The sequence below is a fragment of the Anabrus simplex genome, chromosome 1 (genome assembly GCF_040414725.1).
Source record: "Anabrus simplex isolate iqAnaSimp1 chromosome 1, ASM4041472v1, whole genome shotgun sequence".
NCBI lineage: Eukaryota > Metazoa > Arthropoda > Insecta > Orthoptera > Tettigoniidae > Anabrus > Anabrus simplex.
This window is the reverse complement of record NC_090265.1, coordinates 926068313-926085572: the sequence shown is the minus strand read 5'-3', so window position 1 is coordinate 926085572 and position 17260 is coordinate 926068313. Positions and strand designations below refer to the sequence as shown.

Here is a 17260-nt window from a genome sequence, read left to right as displayed (position 1 = left end):
CGTTAAATTGTTTGAAGATGTCTTAAAAGATATAATTTAAAAAAATGATAATATCTCTCCTGGGTGGTTTACCCAGCTACTAAGTTTACAGATTTTATCGCAAATTAATATTTGTAAACCTAAAAATTGCATTTCGTAGGATTTTAACTGTCGCCATCAGGGACTTGAGAAACGCCTGAACATTTGTTGAACGATATTCTTGCAAACTGTTCGAGTAATAATATCCATTACAGTTTTCTTCTGTTACATTCCTTCCATTTCTCGTGACTTAGCTCCAAATAAGTCCGTCTTTTATTTTTTTATGCGAGAACAAAAATCATCTTTGAAAAACACGACCGCACGTATTGTGTTGCTAGACTGGCATACACCTGAGGTTTTAGAGGTAGTGTGAGGAGAGCAGTTCCCTCCTCCTGCTGCTGCTGTTTGTTTTCTCTTCCGACTAATTCTCCGTGAAGAACAACGAAGTAACAAAACAAGTAACATACAAATGATGAGTCTCTCCTCTATGGCAAAAAAAAAAAAAAAAACAGTTTTGTGACTGGGGCATCGCAAGGAGAATAGTGAGCCAAGAAGTATGGCCCAGTGCACTACTACGGTTTATTAATTATTTATCAACGTTAGACGAGAACACGCATTGTGCTGCGTTGCCACTAGCAAGAGAAACATGTGTGCACAGCATTGACTGCTGCGGAAGCTACGCCACACTGCTCGACCTTGTGTCTCGCCCGGTCCAGCGTAGACCCTATTACACGAGGTGCACTCACCAACAGGCTGCCCGCTGATTGCAGTACACCCCCACTCTTCACACTTACGCTTAAATTGCGTTATGAGTGTCACTGAAGACTGACAGTTGCTCTAGCGTTGTCAGATGGAGGTCTGGAAGCGCAATTGCTGTCTTAGTAGCACACAGTTGTAGTATATAAACGGTAGAGAACTGGACTATACATCTGAGCCTTATCTTCCTCATCACCTCCTGAATCACTTCTTTACTTCTCGTCACAAAGGAGATCCACGCCGTATAATGTGCTCTACGGGATTAACTACGTTTCTCAGATTGTAAAATAGGTCGAGTGCAAGCACGGTAACACCGGTCGCGGTGTGGATTGGTTAAAGCGCATGAAGCAGCCGTTCGTGGTTCAACCAGTACAGCGCATTATAACTGTTCCAAAACATGAGAACGCTATCATACAGGAAACATCTAACCAACCTAGCAGCCAAATTAAGGTCACGCAACATCATCATTCACAAACTTGCTGGCTCCACATGGGGAGCCTCTGCATCTACTTTGCGTACTTCAGCTATGGCGCTGGTGCTTTCCACAGCTGAGTACTGTTCTTCCGTATGGATCAACAGCTCTCATGCTAAAAAGGTGGACACGGTCCTGAATGAAACAATGCGTGTCATAAGTGGCACAGTAAAATCTACTCCTCTTTTCTGGTTGCCAGTGCTCAGCCACATAGAACCTCCTAGAATTAGAAGATTGAACAACTTGTTTAGAGAATACAGCAAGATATTAACCAATCCTGATCTCCCCATCCATGAAGATGCTAACGTCAGATTCAGCCGCCTCAAATCAAGATCTCCTCCTATTCAAACAGCACAGGAACTTGTTAGAAGGGATTTCAATCCAAAAGCAGATTGGCAACAAGAGTGGAACAGCGTAGCTCCGACTCAATGGCGGGCATTGTTCAATTATAAGAATCTTCCAGCTGGCTTTGATTTACCCCGCAAGACATGGGTAGCCCTCAACAGAGTCCATACTAACCACGGGAGATGTGGTTCAATGATGTTTAAATGGGGTATGAGATCTTCCCCAGCCTGTGACTGTGGGGCAGTTAAACAGACTATCAACCATATCGTCACCGAATGCATTGGAAGGGCATTCGCTGGATCTAGCCAGGACTTTGTGGTGGCTTCTGCTGAGGCCATACAATGGCTAGAGAATTTGGATCTAAATCTTTGAACCCTTTTGCTTGCATGATTGTTTTCAATGTTATGTGTATATCTTATAATTATGTATATAATGGTTTGTGCTTTTTACTGTTCATTTATATTTAATCTTTGTATTGTTTTGTGTACGTTACCATACGCTAATAATAATAATAACATGAGAAGTAATCCAAGGGTGGATAGAAAAGTCCAAAACAACACAAAACTTCCCCATGGACGTATGCCCTACGGTCGATTGTTTACGAGTTCCGGACATTCATAGTTTGTACGGGAAGCATTGGTAATAGCCTTATCTGGCATATCACACATTGAGTAGCTGTCGCCATGCTAGTGTACCAGCAGGGATACTGCATTCTAATACAAGCTCAAAATGTCCACCATGCGCCTGAACGTCAATCAGTCATCAATGGTCGCCCAGGTGGCGGATACCCTGTCAACTGTTTTATCTAACCTTTTCTTAAATGTCTTCAAAGAGCTTAATTTTTCGAGCATTCCCCTGATAAATGATTGCTAGGGCCCGGATGTTTATGCAGTTATAGGTTAGAATGCAAACTTACTGAAGCGAGTAATAAGTAGAGTCTACCCGCACGACGGTAATGCTATGAGGTTTGCATAAACATTAGGTGTTCGGTCCATTAGAACCCCTAGAATTTATGCTATTCCCACCACATTACGTTAGAGCGGGCTAGTCGTCATTTCCTACTAACAAAGTTATTTAGTAGCAAAATTATTTAGTTGGAAATGTCGACTAGCCCGCTCTAACGTAATTTAGTGGGAATAACATAAATTCTAGAGGGTTGTAATGGGCCGAAACCCTAATGTTCATGCAAACCTCATAGCATAACCGTCGTTCGGGTAGACTCTACGTGTTACTCTCTTCAGTAAGTTTGCATTCCAACCTATTACTGCATAAACACCCGGGCCCTAATTATTACAATCTCTCATTGTTCGTTCTATAAATTAATATTTGCCCCAAATTCTCCTTTTGAATTCCAACTTTATCTTCATATTATTATCTTACATTTTTATTCGTATACTAATATCATTCTACGCCATCTTTCCTCTGACAGCCCGGAAAATTGTGCTTAGTCAAGCTACTCGTCTCCTTATCCCCAGTCTTTCCAGCCCAAAGTTTGCCACAGTTTTCTGACGCTTCTCTTTAGTCGAAAATCACCAAGAACAAATCATGCTGCTTTCGTTTGGATATTTTCTAGTTCTCGTATCGGTAATCCTAGTGGGGGTCCCATACACTGGAACCATGCTCTAATTAGTGTCTACCGGGCGAGTTGGCCGTGCGCGTAGAGGCGCGCGGCTGTGAGCTTGCATCCGGGAGATAGTAGGTTCGAATCCCACTATCGGCAGCCCTGAAGATGGTTTTCCGTGGTTTCCCATTTTCACACCAGGCAAATGCTGGGGCTGTACCTTAATTAAGGCCACGGCCGCTTCCTTCCAACTCCTAGGCCTTTCCTATCCCATCGTCGCCATAAGACCTATCTGTGTCGGTGCGACGTAAAGCCCCTAGCAAAAAAAAAAATAGTGTCTTACCCGAGACCTATACGCCCTTTCCTTTGCATCCTTACTACAACCCTTAAAATACTCTCATAATCATATGAAGACATCTGAATCCTTTCCTTACAACCTCGTTAATATTATTACCCCAATGAAAATCACTCCTTACAGTAATACCTAGGTACTTTCATTGATTGTCGGAAACATTCAAACACTCCAGGCTTTGCACGTATTCGATGGCAGTCTTGTTCTACACGCTGGCGAAATACTGCAATGTCCGTAACGGCATGCCTGACTCCAGAATTAATCCTAAATACGATCTATCCCCCACCCTCATTCCAGCTAATAACTAAAACAGGTGTAGCTCGTAAACGATCGGCCGTAAGGCATATGTTCATAGGGACTTTTTCTGTTTTTTGGGGGCGTACTGTCCAGTCCCCGATGACTTCCCACTTGTTTACTTCAACCTGTTAAGAGTCTAATCCACGTTGTGTTAGCTGCTACAGAAAGCAAACAGTAACAGTGTCTTCTCACGCTAATTTTACTATTATTATATTATTGGTAGTACGTTCCACTAACAACAGTGGTTTTCGTGACGCCCAGGTCCAGGAATTTTGTCCTGCAGGAATTCATTTACGTGTCAGTACATCTACCGACACAAGGCTATCGATTTTTAGCAATTTCAAATACCTCAGGACTGAGCCAGGATCGAGATGAACTCAGAGGACCAGCGCACTACCGTCCGAGGTACTCAACCCGACCCACACCACACGTTTTAAAACCACAGTTGTATATCAGTTTAACTTCAAAGTGGACTACGTTATGTTCATGAATACGCAGAAATGGTGTCCCGATATAAATAAAGCATGGCGTCCCCCTGCCTCCTCGCTTAACGCATTGCTGCAGGTAGACAGCCCGCTACAAGACTGTTGTGAATGAAATGGGCACAGTGGTGAATGTATAGCAATACACACACACTGGTCTTCAACACTACCCGTTCATTCCCATCCCTCCTTTTCGGTGCTGGAGTGGGGCAGTGTTGATTGTTCATGTCGGGACACCATTTCTGTGCATGGGTGTACTAGTACCATATCTTTTATCGTTCACCTTGGCCACTTTCCCGCTTCCCTGTGCTGAATTGCTTCTTGCTGATGTTTGGCTGCCCACTAGATTAGCCGTCAGTCGTAAAATAGGATAACTCTCAAGCCTGCCCTCCAAGATCTTAACTTAAAGATCTTATATATAATGGATAGAACTCTCGAATAATGCTGCTTATATTTCAGTGCGGCATTATTTTTTAATGCATGTGGAGGTTGTTTGTTGCAGTATATTTATATATATGGTTATGTTCTTTAACAGCTAAATTTTAATTTCAGGTTGGTAAGTTCCAGTAGACACACTGATATCATCACATTCAGTGTTCGATGTGGAACTTCTGAGGGAGTAATGACGCATCACTTCCGTGCTGAAACTCATCGCGACCTCGCCAATTGGGCACGCACATTGGTCCAGGGTAGTCATAACAGTGCCCAGAATCAACGAGAACTAGTCTGCCGTAAGTATTCTTCTTCTTTATCAATCCTGATATGTAAATTACTTTGAATAAACTGTACAAGTACAGGGCAATTCAAAATGATGGACCCATTTCATAAATTTATTCTGTGAAATCTAATAAACGTATCGTAATGTGAGACATATGCTAAGAACGGTAAACTCTCAAAGTTTTATCAGTCATATCACAAGTGTTTTATATGAGCACCTCACGTAACACGACATTCAACCCGATAGTCTGTCTCCAGCCAAACCTTGTGTAGTATGTCGCGGTCAATCTCTGTGATAGCTGCTGAGATGGTGGCACGAAGATCGTCCAATGTTAGTGGAAGAGGTGGTACGTAAACATGATCCTTTATGAAACTTCACAAGAAGAAATCACATGGGGTTAAGTCGGGGGAACGCGGTGGCCAACGAATGAGAGTTCGATCCTCCTGAGATGCACGACCTATCCAGCGTTGTGCAGATGTCTCGTTGAGATGGCTCCGAACGTTGACATGGTAATGCGGAGGGGCACCATTCAGTTGAAGGATGAAATCTGCACTATCCTCTTCGAGCTGTGGCAGGAGCCATTGTTGCAGCATATCAAGAATAACGTTTCCTGTCACAGTAGGTTCAATGAAGAAAAAAGGTCCATAAACCTTCTCATGCGAAATGGCACAAAACACATTCACCTTGGGAGAAACGCGTTGGTGTTCCACAACTTGATGGGGATTAGAAGTTCCCCAGATCCTTACGTTGTGTCTATTCACAGTCCGAAACGGTGAAAAGTCGCTTCATAACTTAAAATTACCCTTTTAGAAAACCCACCCTCTTCCATTAATGCGAGAAAATCAGCACAGTAGGACACTCGAGCAGCATAATCAGTGTCTTTTAAGGCCTGCACCAGTTGCAAGCGGTAGGATTTCATTCGTAAACGTTTCCGCAGAATGCGCCAAACAGTTACCTGTGGAAGTTCAAGTTGCCTCGCTGGCCGGTAGGTGGACTTCTGCGGACTCCGCACGAAACTGGCGCGAACACGTTCCACTGTCTCTTCCCCGGTCGAAGGACGGCCAGTCGACTTTCGCTTACAGATGCAGCCCATGTCTCTGAATTTTTCATACCACGCACGAATAGCTTAACCAGTAGGTAGGTCTCTTCCATACCTGGTACGGAAATGCCGTTGAACACTAATCACAGACTTGTTTACATGGTAATCAAGCACACAGAACGACTTCTGCTCTCCAGTCGCAGCCATTTTCTTTACTCGCTTCCTGCGCGCTCGTAACGGCTGAAAATGAAACCACGTGGGATGAAATCTAAACTCAACTAAACTTTGAGAGTTTGCCTTTCTTTGCGCAGTATGATATGTTCATTAGATTTCATATAATAAATTTATGATATCGGGTCCATCATTTTGAATTGCCCTGTATTGACCGGCTGCGTAGCATAATCGGATAGACCTTCACCTTCCCTGTTCAAAGTTGCTGGGTGGAATACCGGAGCAGTCGGTACTGAAATGGGACAGACCTCTGTCAGTCAAAGAACCTTTCAGAGCAAAATTCTAACACTCAAGCGTCGCTTAAAATCTATTGCAATTGAAGGGATATGACAAACCTAGCATTATTATTAGACTATTATTGAAATGAAAATAAAACTCCATAGCCTGTTTCTAGTCATTTGACCAGGTCAGAAATGGAATGAATGAAGCCCCCATCTGGCGGCGAGGATAGGAATTGTGCCGGCTGCCGAATCCTGTTGCACTTCTCTGGGGTAATAATTAATTAATGACAGATGAAATGAAATGAAATGAAATGAAATGTTGCTGGAATGAATTATGACAGGGAAAACCAGAATATCCGCAGAAAAACCTGTCTGCCACCGCCTCCAGCACAAAATATCACATGGATTGACTGGGATTTGAAGCACGGAACCCAGCGGTGAGAGGCCGGCGCGCTGCCTTTGAACCACGGAGGCTTAGGCTATTATTATTATTATTATTATTATTATTATTATTACTATTATTATTTTACAATTTGTTTTATGTCGCACCGACACACATAGGTTTTATGGCAACAGTGAGATAGGAATGGGCTAGGAGTGGTAAGGAAGCGGCCGTGGCCTTAATTAAGGTATAACCGCAGCATTTGCCTGATGTGTGCAAGCTCACAGCTGCACGCCCCTAACCGCACGGCCAAGTCGCGCGGTTGTCGGCAGCCCTGAAGGTGGTTTTCCGTGGTTTCACGTTTTCACACCAGGCAAATGTTGGCGCCGTACCTTAATAAAGGCCACGGCCGCTTCCTTCACATTCCTAGGCCTTTTCCATCTCGTCGTCACCATGATACCTATTTGTGTCGGTGTGACGTAAAACAAATTGTAAAAATTATTATCATTATTATTATTATTATTATTATTATTATTATTATTATTATTATTATTATTATTGGACCCGTTCTGCTCCGGAGAATTCGTTATAAATAAGTCAGATAAATTGTCTTGACATGAAATTGGTCCATGCGTTGCCTAGGTACTTTTTGAATACTTTTAGGATTTGAATTACCTCTCAATTATATGTCAGATGTTTTTGTAGATTTCTTGATTGTTACGTTGATTCAAATTTACGAACTCTTTTTTTTAATTTTAGGGTTATTGTTGTGTTTTTAATTAAAAGTTTTAATTTTAGATTATTTTGTTTCGCGTGGGGCATTTTCCTTGTTGCAGGCCATATTGTCTAGGAAGTAGATGATCCCTTCAAATAAATAGGCCTAATAAAATACGAGGGCTGTAAATAAAGTAGTGGCAACGTAGTCCAGACACTCGCAGGAGATCGAGCATGCGCAAACAGGATATGGGAGCGGTCGATGTGTACTGTGCATGTGACGGGCATCCAATTGGGAGTGGTATTGCTGTGTGGCGTTGAAGTATAGTACACCCTTCCACCTATCATTCCACCTATCAATAATTCCATGAACCTCCATAAAGCGGGGGTTCACTGCGTATTTCATGTACGGTGGTTGGAAGTATATGTTCAGCTAGCTACTCAGGGTAAAATATTTCAATTCGGTTCTCCAATTATATAAACAAATCGCAGGTTCTGTTGAAGAGTGATAATATACGCAATTAATCATTCAATTCCCCCAAAACCTAGTAATGTTCCGTGACAATGCTCCTAACTTAACATAAATATATATTATTAGCTCTTATACTACCTTATGGCTACGTATTTCAAGTTACTCTCAGAAAGGAAACGCATAAATAGTCATATATCTACTTTATTAGCATGCTAATATATTAATGAAATAAAAATTAAGTTCTGGGCAATAGCGAAAAGAAAATGAACTTAAGTTACATTACTATCCTTGCATTCAAAAATCAACACCATAAACATAATTCAAATTTGTTAAATTACAATATTTGAATACATTATTTATCATTATCGTTCTGTTGTATGACCACAGTTCATCATTTCAACATATATCATGGGGTAAGAGAGGGTTAAATCTTTATTTATTAGGAGGGAGTGGTATTTCTTCCTGTTCGGTTTATTTGGATTTTCTTTGGATTTTCGTTGGATTTTCGTAATGACTTGTTCGTGACATGAGATAAGCAATATGTTTCCCAAGTAATGTTATCAAAACATCAATGCATTTTAAATAATTCTATCTATACTAATACCAAGTATATCATTATTATATTATTTCATATGTGCCAGAAGAAATCAAATATTCTCAGTAGTGAGTGCCACAACTAAGATAATCAATCAGTTCAAACGACGAAACTCGCGCCAAACGATTACATATTTACGTGCCATTGCAGTTCAAATCAACTCTCATATCATTTACCGCTGTGCCAAAATTAGGTTAAAATCTGCTCTACCAATCCACATTCACATTATAAGACGTTTGTCATGTTAAACGATGTTCCTTCATACTCCTATATTTACTCTATAATGCATCTGATATACAAATAACCTAGCGATATCTTTGATGTAAATACTACCAATCGACCATTTAATGTTTGGACTGTATCTTATATTCATTCAGACATGACCTAACTCCATCGTTTGCAGTATTATCTACCATACTATAACCGTAACCAACATAGAATTCCACAATAACATCATCCAGCCATTGCTTATACAAGGAACAATTAATATTTGCAACCACTAATATCATTACATTACTCTCATATATCTCTTCTTCCCGATACCTCCGCATATTAAAACATATTCTCATCTAACTTCTTCTTAATAACCTCTTTGATACGGTTGAAACAGTCCATTGACTTCAATATCTATTCATAAATGGCATCTTCCTAACATTAAATCAATTTCTAATTTCATAATCGTATTTAGCCATGTCTGCCGAGCTAGTATTAGTAATATCTAGGTTACATTTCATACATCACAGACTCCGTTCTTAACCTCATCTGGTTCGTCACTAATTGATCTTTCCAAGTAGATTGGCTCTTAAACATTGATATACACATTCCGTTTCTGTTTACATTAACCTAAAATCATCTTACGAACACGGCATTACTATAACTCGAAATGGCACGTTTGCGGTTACTTACTAAAACTCACGCAGAAGTATTCGCTTATTGGCACATTTAATTTATCTGTAGGCACTTTTGCACTCATATAAATATTTCTCATCATTCAATACTAATTTTAAAATGAATACCTTGAAACATATTACTTATCTCGTGTCGGCTGGTTAGCCGCTGGCTTCTTCTTCAACTACGACATCTCCGAGTAATCAGCCATGATCCAGGATTACGTCACAGCTGGGCACGGGTCAGGCAGTCTGGCTTGAGGTATGGCATCTTGAGCAGTCCTTCACCATCAGTTTAAGCGAGCTCCATCACGTTTCCAGTGTCCATGCAATGAAAAGACAGCATAAATCTTGTAGAATACATATCAAACTCTTGCATTTTAGGTTTTCCAATACGTATGATGGTATTCATATTCTTTATGACTGATAAAACAGTGTTCTAAAATTACATATATTTTCAATTAGGCCTGCTTTCTGTCAAATATATCGCCTAATGAATATTGCTTAGAGTTTCTGACAGTTATTTCTGCGTTTCTTGATAATATACGGCCATTTCTTGTACTCTTACTGGCCCTTTTCTCGTCACCGTTCCACTAGTCCGTAGGCTTTCTTTACTTCGATATTTGGAAACGAAGTTTGTACGTATTCCTTTCGCCTTTGAGTTATTTTACGGATGTCGCGATGAATGTTCTCCTTAATTTGCAGTGAAAATTGCGCAGTTTTCCTTCTCTCCAAGAAGTTAAGAATCGACTGATTTCAATTATTTTTACGGACCATAGTTGTTCTATCTAGGAAACTCTTTTCTTTCTCGCCGGTCAATATCAGCCCCCGCCTTCTAATTACGATCGTCTTGCCATATGACTACATTCCGTATACATTTACGCCGCCTGAAGCTGCTCTGCGCCATTTTTTTCCGCTACCTGTCCATGTTAATGACCGTCTCAACTGTAACGTAATGGTACAATAGTGTATCGATTTCACTGCTCTGAAGCATTTTTTAATAGATGATCAGCGTTCGTGGATTTAAATCGAGGTTGCCCGCGGCAAAAATACATCAGAATGTTATCGAGGATTACGTGAAGCCTGTGGTGGGAATGGATTAGCATATAGGACAGTTGCACAATGGGTCAAGGCGTTTGGGGGGGGGGGGGGGTTCTGAATGAGACTGCGGATTCGGTCGTCCATTCCTCAAGATCAGATTGATATCGTGAATGACCTCATTTCTGTAGACCATCGATGGATTGTCCGGGAATTATCCTTAGAGGTTGGTCTCAGTCATCAAACGGTGAGGCATATACTGACGAAATGTCTGAACATGAGAAAAATTGCTTCCCGTTGGGTTCCACATCGGCTCACCGACACACAGAAATGGAACCGATATTCAATGGTTGGCATCCATTTCGACGGATACCACAACGAAGGAGACGCATTCCTGCAGCGTACGGTATTGTCGCCATTGATGAGGCGTGCCACAAGCCTACGACTCTGGATTAAAGCGTCAGTCGAATGAATGGCGTCACTCAGATTCGCCACGTCCACAGAAATTTCGACAGAACCCTTTCGGCTGAAGCTTATGCTGACTGTGACATACGACTACGAGGGTGTTATTCCTACGCATGCTGTACCTGAGGGGCAAACCGTCAGCAGTGACTAGTATTGCCGATTTCTGGAGCGACATCTATGTCCACGTTTATTGCGAGACGATCGCCCTATCGTGTTGTATGACATGCACGTTGTCATCTCACAAGCAATGTCAAGCTGGTGGCATTGGGAGGTCTTGGAACACCCTCCGTACTCACCAGACATGAGTCCTTGTGACTTCGACCTGTTTTCGAAGTTGAAGGAACCTCTGCGACGCCACCGATTGCTTGACGTGGCATCTGTACTCCGCGCAGTAGGGCGCTCCGTCGCTGTCATCAACAGAGAACGCCTCGCCAACGGTCCCTAACGGCTTCCCGGCTTTTGGGAAAAGGTAATAGACTTTGCGGTTGGTTACATCGAAGGAATGCAATTGTACTTGTTAGTTCATTAAATATTGCGTTCTATCAATATTACTAGTACTTCAGTTACAGCCCTCGTAAGTGATATTTTATGTATTTATGGATCTCCCTGTACGTATGATGTACACGATTCACGCTGCCATTGAGACTGTCGCCAATCAGCCTAGTCAACCCGAAAACTGTGGATTCAACACCCAACACTAAACTCGATCATTTGGACATTTCTTTTTCCACCACTTCCCTCCCCCACCCCCACCCACCCACCGCAGTGCCCATGGAGGCTGAATCTAGAATTAAAAGCATCCACAGCGTCACAGTTCACCTCAGCGACCCCAGAAACTGTGGATTCGACACTAATATGGGTCGTTCTCGATGATTTTCGTATGTCTCTCCCAACCAACCCCCGACCGTATAGGTGCTAGAGGTGTCTTACCCCTTCACAGTATTTTCCACCAGCTAGTAAGTCATATATGTACGAAGTTTGGTTGAGAACTATGCTGGAACATACACACATACAACCATAATCTCGGTCATTTTGGAATGTACTGTTTCACCCCCTCTTTATCCCCTCCCTCTGCCGACGGAGACTTAAAACAGCATCCGGAGTGTCACTATTCATCTCAGCGATCCCGAAAACTATGGATTCAGCACTAATATGGTCGTATCCGATAATTGTGTCATGTCACTTCCTCCCAGCCTTCAACCGTAGAGGCGTTAGGGATGTTTACAGCCAGCTAAGTACAGTATGTATTGCGGGCTAGGGTAAGCCTTCGCCTTCTATTAGTGGAGAGATCATGTAATACATTCATTTTAGGATTACTCGAAGATGACTGAACTGTCAGTGCCTATCACTGCCTGATGGTTTACCGGCAGTTAATTCCGCAGAGAATAAAAAAAAGTGATGCGTATCGGTCCAGTAGAACTGTCTGACGGACTGGACAAGGCTTTTTCTATATAGATTTATTATTGCTATTATTATTATTATTATTATTATTATTATTATTATTATATTGATTTTAAGCCCCGTGAATTATTTTAATGGTTTTAGGAGCCACCGAAATGTTGGAATTTGTGTCCCACGGGGCTTCTGCTGATAGTTACACCGTATTATTTGGAAATCCGACCCCCATTGTATGTACTGCTGGTAGGAAAGTGTACCGGTTTCCAGTAATGCCGCCAAATTTTGTCATTGTTTATTGATAGTCCTTTATGCCCCTCCGAGTGACCTATAATCGTTCCGGCGAGAATCACACAACACGCCCACCGCCACTATCCTCTCTTTCTAACCAGAACTCACACATCCCTCCAGCTTCACAGTCTCTGTAAAGTCGCTGTAGTGAGATAGTAGCCTACTGTGTTTGTAATAATACAATTGTATGTCTCAGAAACTAAACTGCTCGATTGGAATCCAGTGTACTTGATAAGAACAGCGCATGTAAATGTTGCAATTTATAGGTAGCGTACTGATCTTATCCAGTAAAAATGGATCTGATCTAATCAAATCCATTTGTACAACATAGTTTGCACCCGCGACGCCACATGAGTGTTGAAAAGGCGGCAGGAGAGAAAAGAATTAATATTATTAAGCGTAGCGTGAACAACCACGTCGGCTAGTGTTCTCGTATTGGTACACCAGAAATAATAATGCCAATGCTGTAAATAATTGGCAGTAGCACTGCTTAATAATAATAATAATAATAATAATAATAATAATAATAATAATAATAATAAAAGACAAACAAATTGAACATGTTAAAATGCAAGAAACTAGGTTTCCATCAGATGAAATATCCATCATAGGCAGCTATATATTATTAAAAGGGCTACCACCTATTAGGGAATGCAAGTCAACAAACAAGAGGAAGTCCCCAACCATCATGGGAACAGCCTTCTTTGTTTAAAAGTCTGTAGTGGATGAAATCATAGAATTCAGGTCACCGTCACCAAGGCTTTCAATTATAATGCTAAAAAGTGGAAACAAATGTGATCTTCAATGCCCACGCGTCGATCAACGAGGACAATAGGAAAAATCCTGATGAAGTAGAGGAATTTTGGTCCCTGTTGGAAAGAGAGATGATGCAAGCACCTGATTTTCAAGTGGGCATCCTTCTTGAAGACTTCAACGTTCAGACTGGAGAGGAAAAGAAATATAAAAACATAGTTGGGAGATATCCGGAACACAGAAAGACAAAGAAGAGTGGATAGAGATTGATCGAATCTGCGATTAAATATCCAACCTAATATCCACGTGTTTTAAGAAGGATCCCCAAATCTTAATTTAGGAGAATTTCAAATTGACCACGTGGCAACTTCCAGCCCCAAGGAAATAATGAATGTTAATGTTCAGAGAGGAACCAACGTGAATTCTGATCACTACCTCATTAAAATAAAGGTCACGTTCATTCCAAAACCCACTTAAAAAATTAAAAGTGAATAAGGAGATTGTAGAGAACTGCATGAAAGAGTTTCAATCTCTGGACTCATATGAGTGGGACGAAATGACTAAGAAAATAAAACAGGCAGCCGAATTGACCATATCAGTGTCAAAGAAGAAAAAAGTATTCTTGGTGGAACAACAAGTGTGAACAAATATCAAATATCAAAAGCATGGAACAAATGATGCTCTAGCCATAGAGATTTTGAGGCATTTAGAGAGCAGAGAAATCGTACAGCCAAAATTCTAAAGAATGAGAAACACAAATGCGAGAACAATTGGATCACATAGAGGAACATTTTAAGAAGAATAACACGAGAGATTTTCATCAGCTTTTCAAGAACAAACAGCCTTCAAAATTCACACCCTCCTGACAGTGAAGAAATCAGAATTATAATCAAAGAGTTGAAGAACAACAAGGCTCTTGAGAAAGACTGCATCACGGTGGGATGCAAAAACACAGGTATCACTTTAGATTGTTTGGCTTTCGCTGACGATGTTGTGCTCTTAGCAGAAAATCTTCAGACAGCGAAAAAATAGGTGGAAATTCTTCAAGAGATAGCTGCTAAAACAGGCTTAAGGATGTCCTTTGAAAAGATCGAGTACATGGATTCGGAAAAGACAGACTCCACTCACAGCATTTAGACGGCTTATGGGATTGTCTGGAGGACCATGAAATTTAAATACCTCTGCGAGATTACTGTCTCGAATGACAATGATAATGAAGCACTGGAGAAGAGAGCAAGGAAGATGGAATTGGCATTTAAAATGAGCCATGATACTTACAGATCCAAATATATCTCCTACCAGGCTAAACTGAGACGCTACTGCGTACTCCACTACCGGTTTGCCTTCACGCTGCAGAGACACTAGCAAAAATGGTAGATATGTCGATTGAGAAAAAGGAAAGGAAGTTCCTCAGAAAGATTTTGTGCCCTAAGAAAGTGTCCGTACAAATTGCTTACTTTACATGAAGAATGGAGGTCTCATCCCCTCTGGCTGAAAAAGGTGCACAAAGACATGTGGTAAATCATATAAGACCAGAGGACATAATGGAGAGGACCATCTTTAGGAAGAAAGTTGCTGGGTAGAAGCATGATCCAGAGAAAGAACCTGCTAAACCGTCGAACATTTCGCCGGAAGGACGCCTGAAAAGGAGCGTGAAGTTGAAAAACCTTTGGTTACAATGTAAACAAAAAAGGGCGTAAGCCTAAGAAAGAGACGCAGGTAACTTGTGTAACCGTAGTCCACAGTTGGCTGTATCAATGTAAATGAAGTAATAATAATCATCGTATGCACACCAGGCAAATGCTGGGGCTGTACCTTGAAGTCCACGGCCGCTTCCTTCCGTATTCCATTGTCACCGTAAGACCTACCTGTGTTGGTGCGACGTAAAGCAAATTGTGAAAAATTAAAAAGTAAGAAAATAATCGTATGGCCTCAGCTACCGTGTGAAGTCTTTTATGATTTGACACCGTCTAGGCTGCCTACGTGTCAGTTTCGATGCTCTGTTTTACTCTAGCAGATGGCGTTCTTTAGCCAAGTTTTAATTAATTTTGTCGGGTAAACACCGCCGACATCGTACGACATGGAGTGTGGATTGGACTTTTTCCGCCCTTCAAAAATCCGACTACCTCCGCTGAGTTTGAACCCGCGATCTTGGGATCCTGAGGCCGGCATTCTACCACGAATTCTCAAAGAGAGTTTGTATTTGAGTTGAACAACCCTTTCTCTTTGCTCAGCCGGCATATCAAGTGCGTGACTTACCAGTTCCCCTCCGTGACGATTACATTCGGTCTTTCACCATTGCATTACAGGTCGAAATTCCAGATATCAACTGTTCACTATTGCGTGTGTCTGTGGTGGCTGATAGCGTGGTATGTTCGGAGTGTATTGAGACAAATACAAATTCCCAGTCCCCGAGTCGAGAATTGACCAGATGTGTCAAAAATCGCCAACCAAACAGAGATTCGAACGCAGGACCCTCTGAACCTTTCAGCCAAGCAGAATGCTATTGTAATATCAATGGATGTTTTTATTGCTTTGCGGTATCTTTTGAAAAAATTAGAATTTAAGGAATTAGTAAAATATAGCAGCTACTAGTAACGTTGTACCTGGATGGGGAGGAAAGTTGTTTTGAACATGGATAATCATTTCTCCTTTAGAAGGTCAGCAATTCTAATTTGCTAACTCGGCGAGATTGTCACTGCAATGTGTGACGGAGGGGAGCGACTACAGCTTAACTGCGCTGCATTCGGGAGGCGAAGGGTTTAAAACCTCACCATTGACTGTCCTGAGAATGGTTTTCCATGGTTTCCCATTCTCACCGCCAGGCAGATGTCAGCACACTTTATATTTATACGCCACGGATGATCCCTCATCCCTCGTCCGTCACTGATCGCAAATCACCACACATCTCCTGACCAGACAGAGGGTGTTATCCTCTAGGTGGCCTGCCGTGCCCCTTCAGGGTACAGGTGGTGGTGATTTTTGTTTTAAGAGGAAGTAGGACTACTTCAGAATTATGAATGGAAGAATAAACTGCTACAGTATATAGCGTCTTGGAAAGGCGTGCCAGTTCAACTGTCGAGCCCATATGGCATGACTGGAGCCTAGCGCTACATACGCACGGTCTTAATAGCCCAGGCTATTGCTGTAATTTTTAGAGTCCTTCACACTAAATCATAGAATGACTTACCGACCATCCTGAGCCACACTTCCCTTGCGGTAAGGTGATCAGTTGCTTTCCCCTCTTCTTGCAGCCAACAGCGAGCAGTCCACCTATCCGAGAGCTGATCATGCCTAGTCTTGCTTGATTTGTGGTGTCCCATCAGACCTATGTTCAAACATACAGTAAACATTGTGTTCTCTCTTTCTTTCTCTATTCTTCAGCTTATCGCAGGTTTTTTTTTTTATTTTTTTTTTTTTTGCTGGGGTCGCTGGAGCTATCCAGCCTCATTTTGGATTTGACCGGAGTTAATCATGCACCCCCTTCTCTCTCTGTCTCTCTCTCTCTCACACACACACACTCTCTCTCTCTCACACACACACACACACACACACACACACACACACACACACACATAGCGAACTTGAGGTACTTGCATTGGCTGGTTACGAGTATGCGGTAAGTTCAGGGACCGCTAGTAAATAATCATAAAAGGTACTCCGTCTTTCTTGGAAATCGTATGAATTTCTAATCCTCACAAAACACAAAGAATCAAGCGTATCTTCCGAAATGACAAATATAGCCTGATACAACCGGTCATAGAAAGGAGACATGA

The 17260-nt window shown here is 41.7% G+C and overlaps 1 protein-coding gene across 1 annotated transcript in view; it reads left to right on the top strand.

Annotated features, from left to right (window-relative positions):
• Positions 1-17260, top strand: part of Syn1 (Syntrophin-like 1) — a 180319-nt gene that overhangs the window by 156169 nt on the left and 6890 nt on the right. The window contains exon 4 of the mRNA XM_067136658.2: positions 4836-5014. Within this exon, the coding sequence (XP_066992759.1) occupies positions 4836-5014 (179 nt within the window). The remainder of the gene's footprint in view (positions 1-4835; positions 5015-17260) is intronic.